The following is a 14,371-nucleotide window of genomic DNA, read 5'->3' on the forward strand; positions in this document are numbered from 1 at the left end:
GCCGGGTGCCAGGCCTCGCTTTCGTGGCTTTGAAAACTTTCCAGCGCGCGTGCCATGGCGACGCGCAGCGGCCGAGCCGGACCCACGCGGCCGCGCCTCCCGCGGGGAACTTTCTGCCTCTCGCCGCCGTGTCACTCTCGCTTTCCGACGCGCCTCCCCCTGGGCCGCTCTCCGCCCGCCCGCGCCCTCCCTCTTGGCGAGGACGGTCCCCGCGCCGCCGCTCTGGGCGCGCTCAGCCCGGCCCGGCCGATGGCGGAGGCGCCCCTCTCCGCCGCCACCTCCCGGCTCCCCCGCGCGTCGCTCTTCCCGATGGCCCAGCCCCGTCCCGCGCGCTGACGGCCGGCGGGCGAGCGAGCGCGGCGCCAGCCCCGGGCGGCGGGGAGGGAGGAGGGGACCCGCCGCGAGCGGCCGGAGGAGGCTGCCGGAGCCGACTTTTCGCCAATGGTCCAGCGCGACATGTCCAAGTCGCCTCCCTCGGCGGCGGCGGCGGTGGCGCAGGAGCTCCGGATGGACGTGCTGGAGAGCGCGGCGCCCGCGGGGGCGCTCGGAGCGGCGGCGGCACAGGTAGCGACAGCGCCGCGCCTTCGCCTTCGCCTTCCTTTGTGAGCCGCCGGGCGCGGAGCTCCGACCGTCCGCGCCTCCTCCCCCGGGAGCCCTCGCCGCGCCGCTCCCTCCTGCCTGGGTCCCCGCCGCCCCCTCCTCCTTCTTCCCTCGCCCTGTGCCACCCGCTCTCCTTTCCTGGCGCCGGTGACCCTACCCCCTGTTCGCCTGGCCCCGGCTCTTCCCCGGCTTCCATTTTTTTCTTGGCTGACGAAAAACCAGTGGGAAGGGGCGGGGGGGACCTCCCGGTCTCCCCAGGCAGCCCCCGGGCCGCTCAGGTCTGCCCTCCTCGCCCCTTCCCGGGAGAGGCACATGGGGGAGACATGAACCAGGCGAGCGGACTGGACCTGCTCAAGATCGTGAGTCCGGGTGGGCGGGAGGGGCCCCGCTTCCCGAGGCTCCGGCTCCCACGCCGGCCCTGCGGGGCGAGCTCTGCGCTGGGAGGGAGCGGGGCGGGTGGCGCGGTGGGAGTGGGCCCCGGACTCCCGGGCGCAGCCCCCTCGCCCTCCTCACCTGGGGCGCTGTGCTGCCTGACAGCTCGGCTCCCCTCTCCGCCTGTGCCCGGGTTTGCCCAGACCCCTCGTTCCTTTCCTTTAAGAAGAGAGAGAGCTGGGGCCGTGAAAGTTTTTATGTTTCCATCCCCCACCCCCCCGAAATGTTAGATGTGTTAGAGAGTTTGAGGACCACCTCTTTCTCCGATGAGCATTCGTGGTTTCTGGGAAAATTCCGGTGTGCTGCTGCTGTTGTGAAATAGGAGATGTCAGTTGTAGGCGTTGGGTACCGAGAAGGTGGCTTTTACGTAAGGCTTGGCAGGTATGGTGTGGATTACAGACACCTCCAGATCTCAGCGGTGAGGAGTCTCTCAACTTCTATCCCAGCAGGGAAATGACTTAAGACTCCTAGCTGCGGGCCGCTGGGCCGGTGATGCGAGGGCTGTTTGGCTGTCCAGAGTGGGCACGTGTAACTAACCACCTGCATGAACACCTAGCCTCAGCCAGAGGACCGGAGTCTTTGTTCCAGACTCCTGGTTTTATCCTGTCACTTACAGGTCAGATGAGAGTGAGAAATGTTCTCAGAGCCCTCCAGGACAGATTCCAGGAGGAAGGTCTTGAATATTGATAGAGTAAAGAACTGTCAGACCTTCTTTTCTCTTTGATCTCCCTTCAAGGATTTTTTTTTTTAAGTTTTTATTCTCCTGATAAAAATAGAGTTCCTGAATTTCTGAAGATCAAAGTTAGGGCTGATAGAAAGCGTGACTGCATTCAGATAAGAGATACTCATTTATGTAGAGATTTATCTAGCTAAACAGATAGTTTAAAAAGCAAGTCAACAAATATTTCTTGTATAGCTGCAATGTGGAAATAATTCAGATGCAAATTTCTGCCTTCAAAATAAGTGACATCCTAGTAGCTGCAAGTATGACAGATGTGTGGCGAGTATGGCATGGGACTATAAGAGAAGCCTGCATCTTCTGTGGTTGCCCAGCACTAAAGCTCGCAAATACTCCACTTGGAATAACCAATAAGGACGTCATAGAAGAGATGGCCTTTGAGAAGAGACTTCGCGGGCGGGTTAGATTTCAACAGGAATTTTCAGAGAGAAGGTAGGGAACTAACTATATAGGAAGCAAAGTTGCAGAACTTAGAAGCCTTAAAGCAGACATTTATAATCCCTAGTTTGAAAAGAGTGTGGAAAGTTACAGATAGGGCAGACTTAGGCATAAGACTGACAAGGCAATTGGAGCCCACATTTTAGAGGCTTTGAAACCTGCAGTGTATTAAATAATAAAGAGCCATGGATGGGACTCAGGGACGGAGCCATGTAATAGCTCATTCCAAAGAGTCACCTGGGAAGGTCCTAGAAGATAATTTTGAGTCTGAGGGGTCCAGAGGTGGGGCTACCCGTAGGGAGATTGATAGAACAGTTTGGACAAGAAGTACTAGGCTAAACAAAAGAAAGGAAAGGATAATGGAAATGACAGATCTATGCACGAGACATTGCAAAGACTCAATCCACAGTAACTGGCAAGCAATTGCATAGATACGTGAGAGGGAGGAGAAAGGAAGGAATGGATATTATATGCAGGTAAGAGGTATCAGTATTCAGCTTCACCAGCATCCATCTCCTTGCTTTCTCTACCTTGCAAAAATGAAAGCAGTTTTCCTGGAATTGTGTCCATAGCACATCCATTATCTGAGGGAAACACTGCCTTTGTTTATTTTCTATCTAATAAATCATGGCATCATAGGGCTGTGAGGAGTTGGCAAAGGCATCTCTTCCATCTCTCTAGACAGGCCAGCAGTAAGGGAGGGAGGAAAAGAGCTGTCTCAGGAGCACCCCCCTTTTCGTGACACCAAGTAATTGTCATTCTACTCAGAAAGGGAATTTTCTTTACCAATGGCACCTCGAAGCCATCGTTGTTTTTAAGAATCCTTTCTATTTCACCTCTAGGTTATATTGCAAGTCCTGTATGAGCAAAGCAAGATATGTAGAGCCACACACTCTGCTCTTATTCTGTTTTTATGGCAGTAATCCTCCTTGAAGAATGGGCAGCTCCATAAATTCCAACCCCCCTCCCTCCAGCACAAACAAAACGGATAGATGGAGTGGCAGTCTAACTGCAAGTCCTTGAAGGTTCTGATGTAAGCAAATGGCATCGCTTTTTAGGTAACTTGTTGCCATTTCACTGCACACTTGGCTGCAGTCGACCTTCAAAGTCGAGGTGCTAATTTAGGGACTCCCCCTCCCAAGCCCCAAATCTGTGCTGTCCACTACAGTAGCCCCTGGCCACATGTGATTTCCTAGCACTTGAACTGTGGCTCCTCAGAACTGAGACGTGCCATACATGGAAAATACACACCGGACTTTAGAGATTTAATATAAAATAAGGACCATTCAACATCTTGTTAATGATTTTTATATTGGTTACACGTTGCAATGATAATATTTTGTATATGTTGAATGAAATAAAGTACATTATTACAACTAATTTCACCTGTTGACATTTACTTTTTAATGTGGCTGCTAGAACATTGCAAGTACCCATGTGGCATGTATTATATTTCTGTTGGACGGCTTGTGTTATATTTCTATTGGACAGCATTATTCTAAAGAATGATAATTCTCCAGAGAGTTGAATAAATCCTGTAAGCAGGCTGGGTGGACGGGCAGTACCTGAAAGGGATTGAGAATTGGATGGCTATGGAGGAGGAAGTAGAGGAGAAACCAGAGTAGTAGCTCAGCACGTTAGGCCTCAAAGAGATTGTAGCTGGCACCTCCAGTCACACCTGAAAATGAACAGACAGTAACCAGAGGGCCTGTTTGTTTTGCTCCTAGCAACAGAACCCAGCTGGGTCCACCCCAGCGGAGTTGGCCAGATGCTTTTCAAGCATGTTGTAGTAATGCAGGCCGGTAATGGCAACATCCTGATTCAAGGAGCTGGAGCAGCCGCCATTCTCCTGGGGCTCTTGAACCAGGTCAATACCGTTTTCCAGAAACATTCTGAGGTCTAACAGTCTTTTGCAGTCTCCAAATATAATGGTCATGGGTCCTGTGTTTTATGTTTTGCTAAAGCCTTCACTCCTAAGCCCAGCCAGTTTTCTCTTGAATGGCATTTTTGTTCTGCTGTTGCAAGGGCGAGATTTAGAAGCATGCCGATCAGACTTTCTGAGTGTGTTTTAAAATGTGAAATATAATATCTGACTGTTTGGGTGATTGGAGGTTTAGTTGATTTTGTAGTTTCATGTTTTTCTTTTTATGTAAAGACTTAGTTTACCTGTTGCTGCATTTAATTCTTTTGAATTATACAGAATGTAGCCTTGGTCTTTTCAAGGAAGACTGAGCAAAATCTGTTAACCCTGTAGGGCGTGGTGGCACTCTTTAATTTTGTAACTGTGAGACATATCTATATCCTGCAAATAGTATACTTACTTTCACAATTACAGGGAGTTAAGATGAATTGTGATACCACTTCAGTCATTGAGTCTGCCTTAGAGTTCTTTCCAAGCTTGGCTGGAGGTAGATCGTGACGAGGGCAAGATTGGGCCCTGGCCTGCTCCCACCCTCCCTGCCCCTGCACCTCTCCACTGGGCATTTCTCTGTTTCCTGACCTGGCCCCTCTTCCCTTTTCTACCTGCCAGGCCCTAAAAAGAGCTCTACCTATGCTGCCTCCTGATTCCTTTATGCTTTTGTGTAAACTGATCCATATAGAAAACAACTTGTGTTTCCCTCGTTCTAGGGAGTTAAACTTCTCTCCTAGCAAAGGATCTAACAACGTCATTGATACTAAGCTATTGGTAAATGAGATTTCATGTCTGATTCCTCTATGGATAGTTTTGGCTTTGTTTGCTATGGACCGTAAGATGAGGACAGTCGTCAGTTCAAAGGGATAACTATCAAAGAATGCTAACCGAGAGGGATAAAACCAGTTTTGGGCCTCAGCATTATGCACAGGTAGGAGAATTGTTACCATATCCATCAAACACAGAAGCGACATCCTTCTCAAAGCCACCCCCAGGCGCTGCCAGGCCAACTTTTTGTGTACAGCTGTGCTGAAATCTCCACTTAATAGGCAACTTGTACCATTAACTACTGCTGTCTATGTTGGTCATACAGAAATTTGATTTCAATTGCTTATAGAAATGTGAGCATTTAGTTGCTGATTTTGAGACTCCAGTTTAGTTTTAAAAGTATTTAGTATCAACAAAGACATTCATTTACATGATGAATGTTGGATATCTTTTTAGTACATCATTTATGTACTGGTGAAATTTTATTTTTATTTTTTTAGTTTCTGAAATCTTAGCTTAGTTCAGTGGTTCTCAACCTTCCTAATGCCGAGACCCTTTAATACAGTTCCTCATGTTGTGGTGACCCCCAACCATAAAATTATTTTCGTTGCTACTTCATAACTGTAATTTTGCTACTGTTATGAATCGTAATGTAAATATCTGATATGCAGGATGTATTGAGGCGACCCCTGTGAAAGGGTCGTTCGACCCCCCAAAGGGGTCGCAACCCACAGGTTGAGAACTGCTGGCTTAGTTGATATTTTAGGAGAAGTAAAGAAATTTAAAGATACGGTTTTCTTTTTTGCTTTTTTGCTATGGTGACAATTTATTTTTATTGAGCTGCATATAACTAATAAGCAATGAATGAAAATTACTGACTTTTTAGACTGTGTTCCAAGAAAGCCATAGGGGTCTGCATGTGTCGGGGAGAGAGAGTATTATGGGTTACACCCTGCACTCTGGCCAAACCCCTTTCTCTTTCCCGTTTACTTCTTGAAACCTGGGTGATCTGATTGTTACCTGTATATCAGGTGTTCATATATTGGTATTGCTAAAAAATACTAAAAAAAAAACCCACCAAAAAACATTGGTCATGAAAGTAGCTGCACTTGAAATAGCCCCTTAACTAAGAAAACTATACTTCTTTCCTGTCATTTTCCATTTAGGGGAGATTTGGCCTTTACTTTAAAAATGTTTTCTTCAGATGTTCCATTCTAATCCTTATTTTCAAAGATTTAGATTAACTAAAAACACAAATCATTTCAGTAAGATGGACCTAACTTTAAATATGCTTTGGATTAAAAAAAACTTCATTTTTTAATGGCTGTATAAATTTTCACTAACATTTTTACAGCACATAAACATGGACCATCGAACCATGTCAATACCAGAAACATTCACTTGTATTCCAGATGATGCTTCAATTCTTTTTTCCAAATCCTGATATTATCATAAAAAATAACCAGTCACTGAATAGTCACTCTACAGTTAAAAATAAAAAAGGAGGTATAGACCAGAAATTACTACTGAAATTAGTAAAAGAGCAAAATAGAGGTATAATTAAGCATATCTATTTATTTGGGCTTTTGATAAATGTGATCTATAATGAATAGAAATTTGCTATAACACTGTTAGGGCATGAACAAGTTAATAATTTGAATAAATCATCTTTCATAAATGTAATTGAAGGATGCTATCTTTCTAAAAACTATCACTAGTTTGCGAATGACTCAGTATACCATGGCCTTTTTCTTTTAGTGTGCAAACTGTATATTCGTACCATTGAAATTTGTGATAATCCAATGTAAATACATTACATGGGTAGCTAAATACACCTGAAATACTGTTTATGAACAGTATCCCCAGGGGCCTAGAAAAATTAATGTGGTTTTTAAAAATGCACTTGATTTCTTGCAGAGAACTGCAGCCTCCCCTGTGACTGAGTGTCTTAAATACGCTGTGGTCTCACAGTGCCTGTTGTGCAATTGTGAACAGCCATGAAAAGGCTTACACACCGAAGCAGCTGACTAGTAAAGTGTATTTATCATGAAAAGTCTGAAACATATGACCATAGAATTTCAAAGACGCTCTTTTCACCCAATTCAACATGGTACTGGAAGGCCACATGATAATGGGATGGGATTATATTTGATCTTAGCTCTCAAAGATAATTTATGCTCCTCGGGGAAAAAATAGTATATTTATCATATATTCATCCTCCCCACCCCCAAAGACATATGTTAGGTTCAAAAATGCTTGCTAGGTCATATGTATTTTTTCAAAGGAATAATGTACATTTTTTAATTTTAAGGAAATTTTCATACTTTATTTTAACATTCTTAGGCCTTGGAAGACACTTCTGTCCAAACCTTTACATAATAATTGGAAAAGGAAGAACATTGTTGAAAGAATGTTATTTTTCAACAGTTTACTGAATAATGTTTACACAAGTAAGAAGAATAAGCTGCTAAGTGAGGAGAACCTTGTATAATACATTATGAAAGCCCAGCCTAGATGATCTTTCCTTTTATGAAGTTGAGAGTTAATTAAATGCCATGGAAACACATTTGTATTATATAAATCCCTTAGATACTTGGAAGAGAACAAATATATTTAAGAAAGATTTTTGCTTTAAGATTATACCACCCTCTCTCTGATTGCAAATGCATCTAAATTACTCATAACACAAATGTTTGTACTGTAATGGATTTCAGCTTGCCTAAGTGCTACGTATATTATGGTTCATATTTCCATTTTAATGAAAACCATATGAATATGTAAAATATAACAAAGCAGGATTTTCAAAACCAGAACATGGTCATTTTGAAAAAGTAAATTTTGTAAATTCTGATAATCTAATGAGATCTCTGTGAGCCTAATCATTCAAACCGTATTATATATTTTAGCCCAATTTCCCCCCATCCTTCCAGCCCTAATGTGGGTATTAGGTTTTTTAAAAATATATTATATGTTCCAGTATTATACTAAATGCTATAAAATATGTTATTTCATTTAATATTTAAAATAACTGTCAGGTAAGTAATACTGTCCCCATTTTAAGGCAGAGAAGACTAATGCTTGGACAGGTTAGGAAATATATTCAAAGATCCCAACCTATGTGCATGTGACTGTAAAGCTCAGTGGTGAGCTATTTTTCACTTATATCTTAATGTTCAGTATTTAACGTAACTTGATCTGTGATGAGCTATTTTTCACTTATATCTTAATGTTCAGTATTCACAATAACTATCTGTGCCTAGAATTAAACATAGATTGATGCATAGTTTATTCTTAGTGCTCTCAGTGTAAACTGTAGATAGAGTAGTAAAAGCAAGTTCATTTGTATATGTCTGTGTTTGGCCGAATCTTGTTATTGAAACAAATTGTCCTACCTTAATGTCCTGTTCTTATATACTTAATTTTTCATTACTATTATTTCATAAAATTTATTTTTCTTGCCTTTTCCAGAAAATCACTAAGTAATTAAAAAGCAAAACTTTCACATCGCATTCAAACATTACAACCATGGGCCAGAACATTTTATAAAGTATTTTAATTTCATGTGCTTCACTAGCACATATATAGCTATTTCAACATCTCTACAACCAGAGAAGAGTATTAGGAACAACACCATGCTTCATTCATACTTCATGTAGACCTACATATATAAATTTAAAGGCAATCAGAATTCATATTGCAGAATGTTCTTCAGCCACCATATGCATTTCTTGCAAGTACCACTCCAATAAAAGAGTCCCTATGGAATTATCAATTAAAGCATGAAAAGAAGCAGAAAAGTGGATGCTGGGCACTGCTCGCAGCAACATTGCATTATGCATGAATCTATTGCTTTCTTGCTCTCTGAGAGTTTTGACAAGTTGCCTTTCCTCTCCCAGTTACTACTGCTGCCCCAGGCCTTCCTGCACTTAATTACTTATTTTTAAAGGCTTCATCTTTAGTGGCTTTTGCCTCTTGACAGCCGATATGCTAACGGCATAAATTGTTTAATTCACCAGTTATTGTCCTTGTCTAAACAATTTTCTTCCCTATATATTCAGTGATTTGTGATTCCTCCAATAATAACTTTTCAATGATGTTCACATGATGGCAAGTCATTATGTGTTTTGGTCTTTGACATTTTCTAGACCTAGGCCTAGGTTCCTGTGAGAGGGTCTAACAGTAATCTCATTTTTCTCTTTTTTTTTAGTCATATGGAAAAGGAGCTAGAAGGAAAAACAGATTTAAAGGATCCGATGGGAGCACGTCATCTGACACTACCTCAAATAGTTTTGTTCGTCAGGTAAGGGAGCTCTTAAATTCATGGTTTGGAGAAGTATATTTAAATGAATTTTGTTTTCTTTAAGGCTGGCTTTATACTGTTGTCAGAGCAGCAAGAGCACAGCTGTTCTGAGTTCTAAATATTCTTCCGAATCCTACTAACAACTATGCCAATTGTCAGGGCAGGTTCCTTCTCAAACCCTGCCCATTGCACTAACTGTCAGGGCTGAGCCCCTCTGCCAGGGGCTGGACCTTCTTGGATGCCGGGTGGTAGACAGAGAGGCCATGAGAAGTTGTGGGTGTATAAGAATGCGTCTTTATTGTGGAAGCCAGTGGCCATTGCCATTAGACAAAACAGTTCTTTAAGCAGCCTATAAAACAGGCACCTGCACACCAGCTGATAACAAGTACATCTTTCCCATAAAAGCAGCAATATCTTCTGTACCCAAAGTTATTATCTGAGCAGCCACACACTGCCCCTAGACTCACTGCCTCACATCATAGCGGCACCTGAGCTCTCCATTCTTTTTTTTTTAAATTTTTTTATTGCTTAAAGTATTACAAAGGGTATTACATATGTGTCCTTTTTTCCCCCGCCCTTGACAATCCCCTGGCCTCCCCTACCCCGCTATGTCCATTGGTTATGCTTACATGCATGCATACAAGTCCTTCAGTTAATCTCTTACCCACCTCCCTCCTGCCCCCCAATCCTCCCCGGCCTTCCCGATGCAGTTTGACAATCTGTTTGAGGCAGCTCTGCCTCTGTATCTATTATTGTTCAAAAGTTTATAATGGTCTCTATTATCCATGAATGTGTGAGATCATGTGGTATTTTTCCTTCATTGACTGGCTTATTTCATGAGCTCTCCATTCTTGCCTCTCTGGCCTCTCCCCTCTCTCCAGCCTTTCCTCCTTCCCATCGCAGCAGCATTCTACACTGGCTGGTCAGTGACGTATTATACTACTTAGACAAAAGGGGCTTCGTGCCAATAGTTATAGCAATCATTTTGGCTACAGCAAGGCACGTGTGCGCAGTATACTGTGAGATCGCTGTGACCTTGCACCTGCTTATGGTATCTTAGCTTTGAACATTCTGATTAAGATTCCCATGTTCAAAGTGGCCTTGGCCACTCCAGTGTACTAGCAACAAGACCTTGGCTTTCGGCGTCTGGCATGGTTCCTGCAACTAGTATCCTTAAGATTTGTATGGTATTATTGTATTTACTTTTAGTTGAAGTGAAAAGTGTGCTGTTTTTGTCATAATTAAAATACTTAAATTTTAAGTGAGACTAATAATTACACTCTTTCCTGCAAGTTGGGAAAAGACAAATGTAAAATTCCTTACAAAGGATTTCTTCCTAACAGGAGGAGTGAACTCTAGCAGAAAGGATTGCAGGTTTTGGAGGTGGTTTTTTTTTTTTTTTCAGGGATGGGGCAGGCAGTGAGCATCCATGATACCACCTATGAAGTTGGGATACTGGTGTTTCTTTAGCTTGAGTTGTCTTCTGCTTCCCACTTGGCATTTGGATTATAAAAGAGAAATTTGTTCTTGGTCTTGATATGGTTGAGGCTACTAAGGTTAAATAGAACATGAGATATTGTTGTGACGTGATTTAAACTGCCCTTGGAGATGTAGCCTTTATTTCAGATAAACATGTGGTGTATTCCTGCTAAGCAGTTGGAATTGTCCCCTGAAACTTATATCTATGGTAACAGAAAGGACTTTAATTACTAAAGGAAGAACGCCAGTTCTGGTTGGTGTGCTCATCAATAATCTCATGTCAGTGACAGCTCGCTCCCCAAATAGTGGTCGTCACCTGGAAAAACTGCTCCATTTCTTTTGGAAGGAAGGCCACTTTCCCCTTGTGCTTCCTGTGTCCCTTCCCCACGGTTCTCCCCACGGTTGGTTATCAGCCATTAGGCTTAAACTTGCTCACCTGCTATATCCGTGGGGCTTCTGTCCTTGGCTGGTTGCTGCCTCCTTACGCAGACGGAGATGATCCCTCTTCGGCCACCAGTTCCTGCTTGCAACATCAGGGTCACCAAAGGTATGTCTGAATGATTTACAGGCAACTGGCAACGTTTTGGTTCCAGTCTGTGCCAACGGGGAATTGTTTCAGTTTTTAGAAAAGGAGTTAGTTAAGAAGGAGCAGGGCTTGTTTTTGCTAAGAAACATTTAGAAAGAAAGAGGAAGTTGAAGCCAAGCGAGGCCCAGCCTGGAGCCAAGTTCCGGTGGCGCTGAGAAGGACGCGAGATGAGCCGAAGGTGTGTGCATCGGCCTGATGCCATCGTGGGCAGAATTCTGCATTTGGTCCTGAGCACAAGAGAAGGGCCAGGGGAGGTGGTGACTTAGCTTAGGTGAGTCTGTTAAAGGAACGTTACCTAAGTCCTTTTCCATATTTATTCTGCCCCTGGGGCAAAGAGATTGAACCTGGAGAGCTAGAATACACAACTCTGAGTCATCCTCTCAGGGCTGAACATCAGAGGACCTGAAGCAGAAACAAGTAAGCTGCTTGTCGTTTTGTGTGGCGTTGCTGTAGCTAAGCCACGCAAAATGACAAGCAGCTTGTTGAAATTGCATGGAAAGCAAAACTGCTGTGTTTCAAGAGAGCAAGATATTGAAAATAGGAATGAAGAGTATAGAGCTCATTATTGCTCATTTTAGCTCTGTAAAAAATGTCATTTAAAATCAGTCTCCATACCCCTTTTTCCAGTTGTCTCAATGTGAATTCTCCTTTCATGGAGTTTTGAGAACTTAATTCAAAAGGCTGGAAGGGTCTGCCACACTGCATTTAAATGAACTGGAATGTATTTTCCCTCATAATAACTTTCTTTTGATATGCGTTCTTGGTGATGTATGTGAGACACTGTGCTTGAAATAATTAACAAAGAGAGCTGTTAAATTACTTAATGTAAATTTAGGTGTATATTGCCAAAACATATGTGAGCATGTAGGAAGACAAAAGCACACACACCGTTATCCTAAAGGCCCATCTCTTTGACTCTCAGTAGAATGAGGTGTTTGCCATGGCATGAATGTTGGGTAATGGGGACACAGGCATCAGGAACCCTGAAGTGCCTTCCTGCTTCTATCACAGAAGGAAAACCAGTGTCTTTGGCTGAGTTCAATACTGCATTTTACTTTGGTAATTGAATATCAGTTCTGTTAAAATGGCATTCATGCCCTAACCAGTTTTGCTCAGTGGATAGAGCGTCAGCCTGCAGACTGAAGGGTCCCAGGTTCGATTCTGGTCAATGGCATGTATCTTGGTTGTGGGCACATCCCCAGTAGGCAGTGTGCAGGAGGCAGCTGATCGATATTTTTCTCTCATCATTGTTTCTAACTCTCTATCCCTCTCCCTTCCTCTCTAAAAAATCAATAAAATATATTTTTTAAAATGGCATTTATATTTTGCTACTGTTTAAAAATAGGCAACAACTACCATTGGCACAGCTAAATATTTAATAGATTATAGTTTAATCAGAGTTATTTGCAGAAATGCACAGTAGATAATAACAAGAAGCATATGTTATATGAAGGAATTGGAAAGAACCCCTTTTAAGTATTTTCTTTTTATCATAAGCAGATGTTTTGTTAAACAAGTAATTTGTGTCAGTATGCAGGTACATCCCGGAGATACTGCGGGTTCAGGCCCAGACCACTGCACCACCGCAATAAAGCAAGTTGTACTGTTTTGTTCCGGTGGAGGGTCTTGCCTTCAATATGTAAGAAACACAACATCTGTGAGGCACAGCAGAGCAAAGCACAATAAGACAAGGTGTGCCTGCACTGCTCTGCATTCGTGTTCAAACCAGCGAGCTAAGGAAGACTTGGAGGAAGACTCCTACCAGTGTTTTTAGGATGCATGCATACAAAGTTAGTCTTCCTTTGACTTTCTTCTTTAGAGAAAGGTGAGGATGTTTTTAGCACTGTAAATGTTCCCTTGGCCTCATGATTTAAAAACAAACCAAAAGAAAAATCTCTCTCTCTCTCTCTCTCTCTCTCTCTCTCTCTCTCTCTCACACACACACACACATACACACACACACACACCCCAGCATCAAACATTCCTTTACTGCTTTCATCAGAAGTTGCGTCACCATCCCAGCATACTGTGCCACTCTTATTGGCAATCAAAAGAATTGAGAGAGTCTTTATTTTTTTTCTTTCTCCCACAAAAGTCAGAGAAACACACTCTTTTTTTTAATCCTGAAAGTCTTTTTTTTTTCTTCCCCACTTGGATGTGAACTCAAGTCCACATGTGGTGTATATATCTGTGTTCCCTGAATCACCTGCAACACCACACTGGTTGGTTTTGAAATGCAACAGAGGCTGATAGACTGTGAACCATCCTCTGTGAATCTGGGTAAAGTCAGGCGCACATTCAGCATCCAACTTCAGCATATTAAGTTATTAAGGGGCAGAAAGTGTTAAACATGACTTTTAGGCACCCTAGGTAGAATTAATGAAGATTATTGTTCAAATAAGTTATGTACTAAAAGGTGACCATGGAATTATCATTGAGATAATTAAGATATTGAGGTTGTCTTAGATCCTTATATATAAACTCTGTACTCTGGCTCTGTGTTATGAACAGATATATCAATAAGAGACCTTCATTTATCATAATAATAAACCTGGAAAAGCAACCACTCTCTTTTAAAAATATATTTTTATTGATTTCAGAGAGGAAGGGAGAGGGAGAGAGATAAAAAAAACATCAATGATGAGAACATCAATGATGAGAATCATTAATTGGCTGCCTCCTGCACGCCCCCTACTGGGGATGGAGACTGCAACCTGGGCATGTGCCCCGACCTAATCGAACAGTGATCTGGTTCATAGGTCAACACTCAACCACTGAGACACACTTGCCAGACAAAAGCAACCATTCTTAAAACCCTTTGCATTTAATTCCATGCATAAGTTTATAATCTATTAAGATAATTAAGTTTTCATATGAGTTAGCTCTTTCCTCCCACTTCATTAAAAATAAATTTTAAAAAAGAGAAAAGAATTCCTGACATCTGTTGTCTGAAAAGTAGGTAAGGAGAGAAGGAGGGGAACCAGTTTATTTTAGCACCAGAACCTAATCAAGTAAATTGATTTACTGGACAAAAAAATTGGTGGACAGGCGTAATAAGGTCTGCCTAGCACCGAAGGATAGAACATGCGTGCTGTTCTTTTCTAGAGATTGTGCAAG

At 42.6% G+C, this 14,371-nt stretch overlaps 1 protein-coding gene across 3 annotated transcripts in view; it reads left to right on the forward strand.

Annotated features, from left to right (window-relative positions):
• Positions 1 to 200: 200 nt before the first annotated feature.
• Positions 201 to 14,371, forward strand: part of CACNB2 (calcium voltage-gated channel auxiliary subunit beta 2) — a 359,416-nt gene continuing 345,245 nt past the window's right edge. For 2 of the 3 annotated variants that reach the window (XM_070432451.1, XM_070432470.1), the window contains exons 1-2: positions 201 to 564; positions 9,097 to 9,189. In XM_070432451.1, the coding sequence (XP_070288552.1) occupies positions 442 to 564; positions 9,097 to 9,189 (216 nt within the window). In that variant the 5' untranslated portion in view covers positions 201 to 441. Of the gene's footprint in view, positions 565 to 879; positions 960 to 9,096; positions 9,190 to 14,371 lie in introns of those variants that run through there. The other variant, XM_070432461.1, reaches the window with a different exon arrangement.

This window comes from Myotis yumanensis, unplaced genomic scaffold (genome assembly GCF_028538775.1).
Source record: "Myotis yumanensis isolate MYYU_CA2020_CCGP unplaced genomic scaffold, mMyoYum1.0.hap1 SCAF_1, whole genome shotgun sequence".
In the NCBI taxonomy this organism is placed as follows: Eukaryota; Metazoa; Chordata; class Mammalia; order Chiroptera; family Vespertilionidae; genus Myotis; species Myotis yumanensis.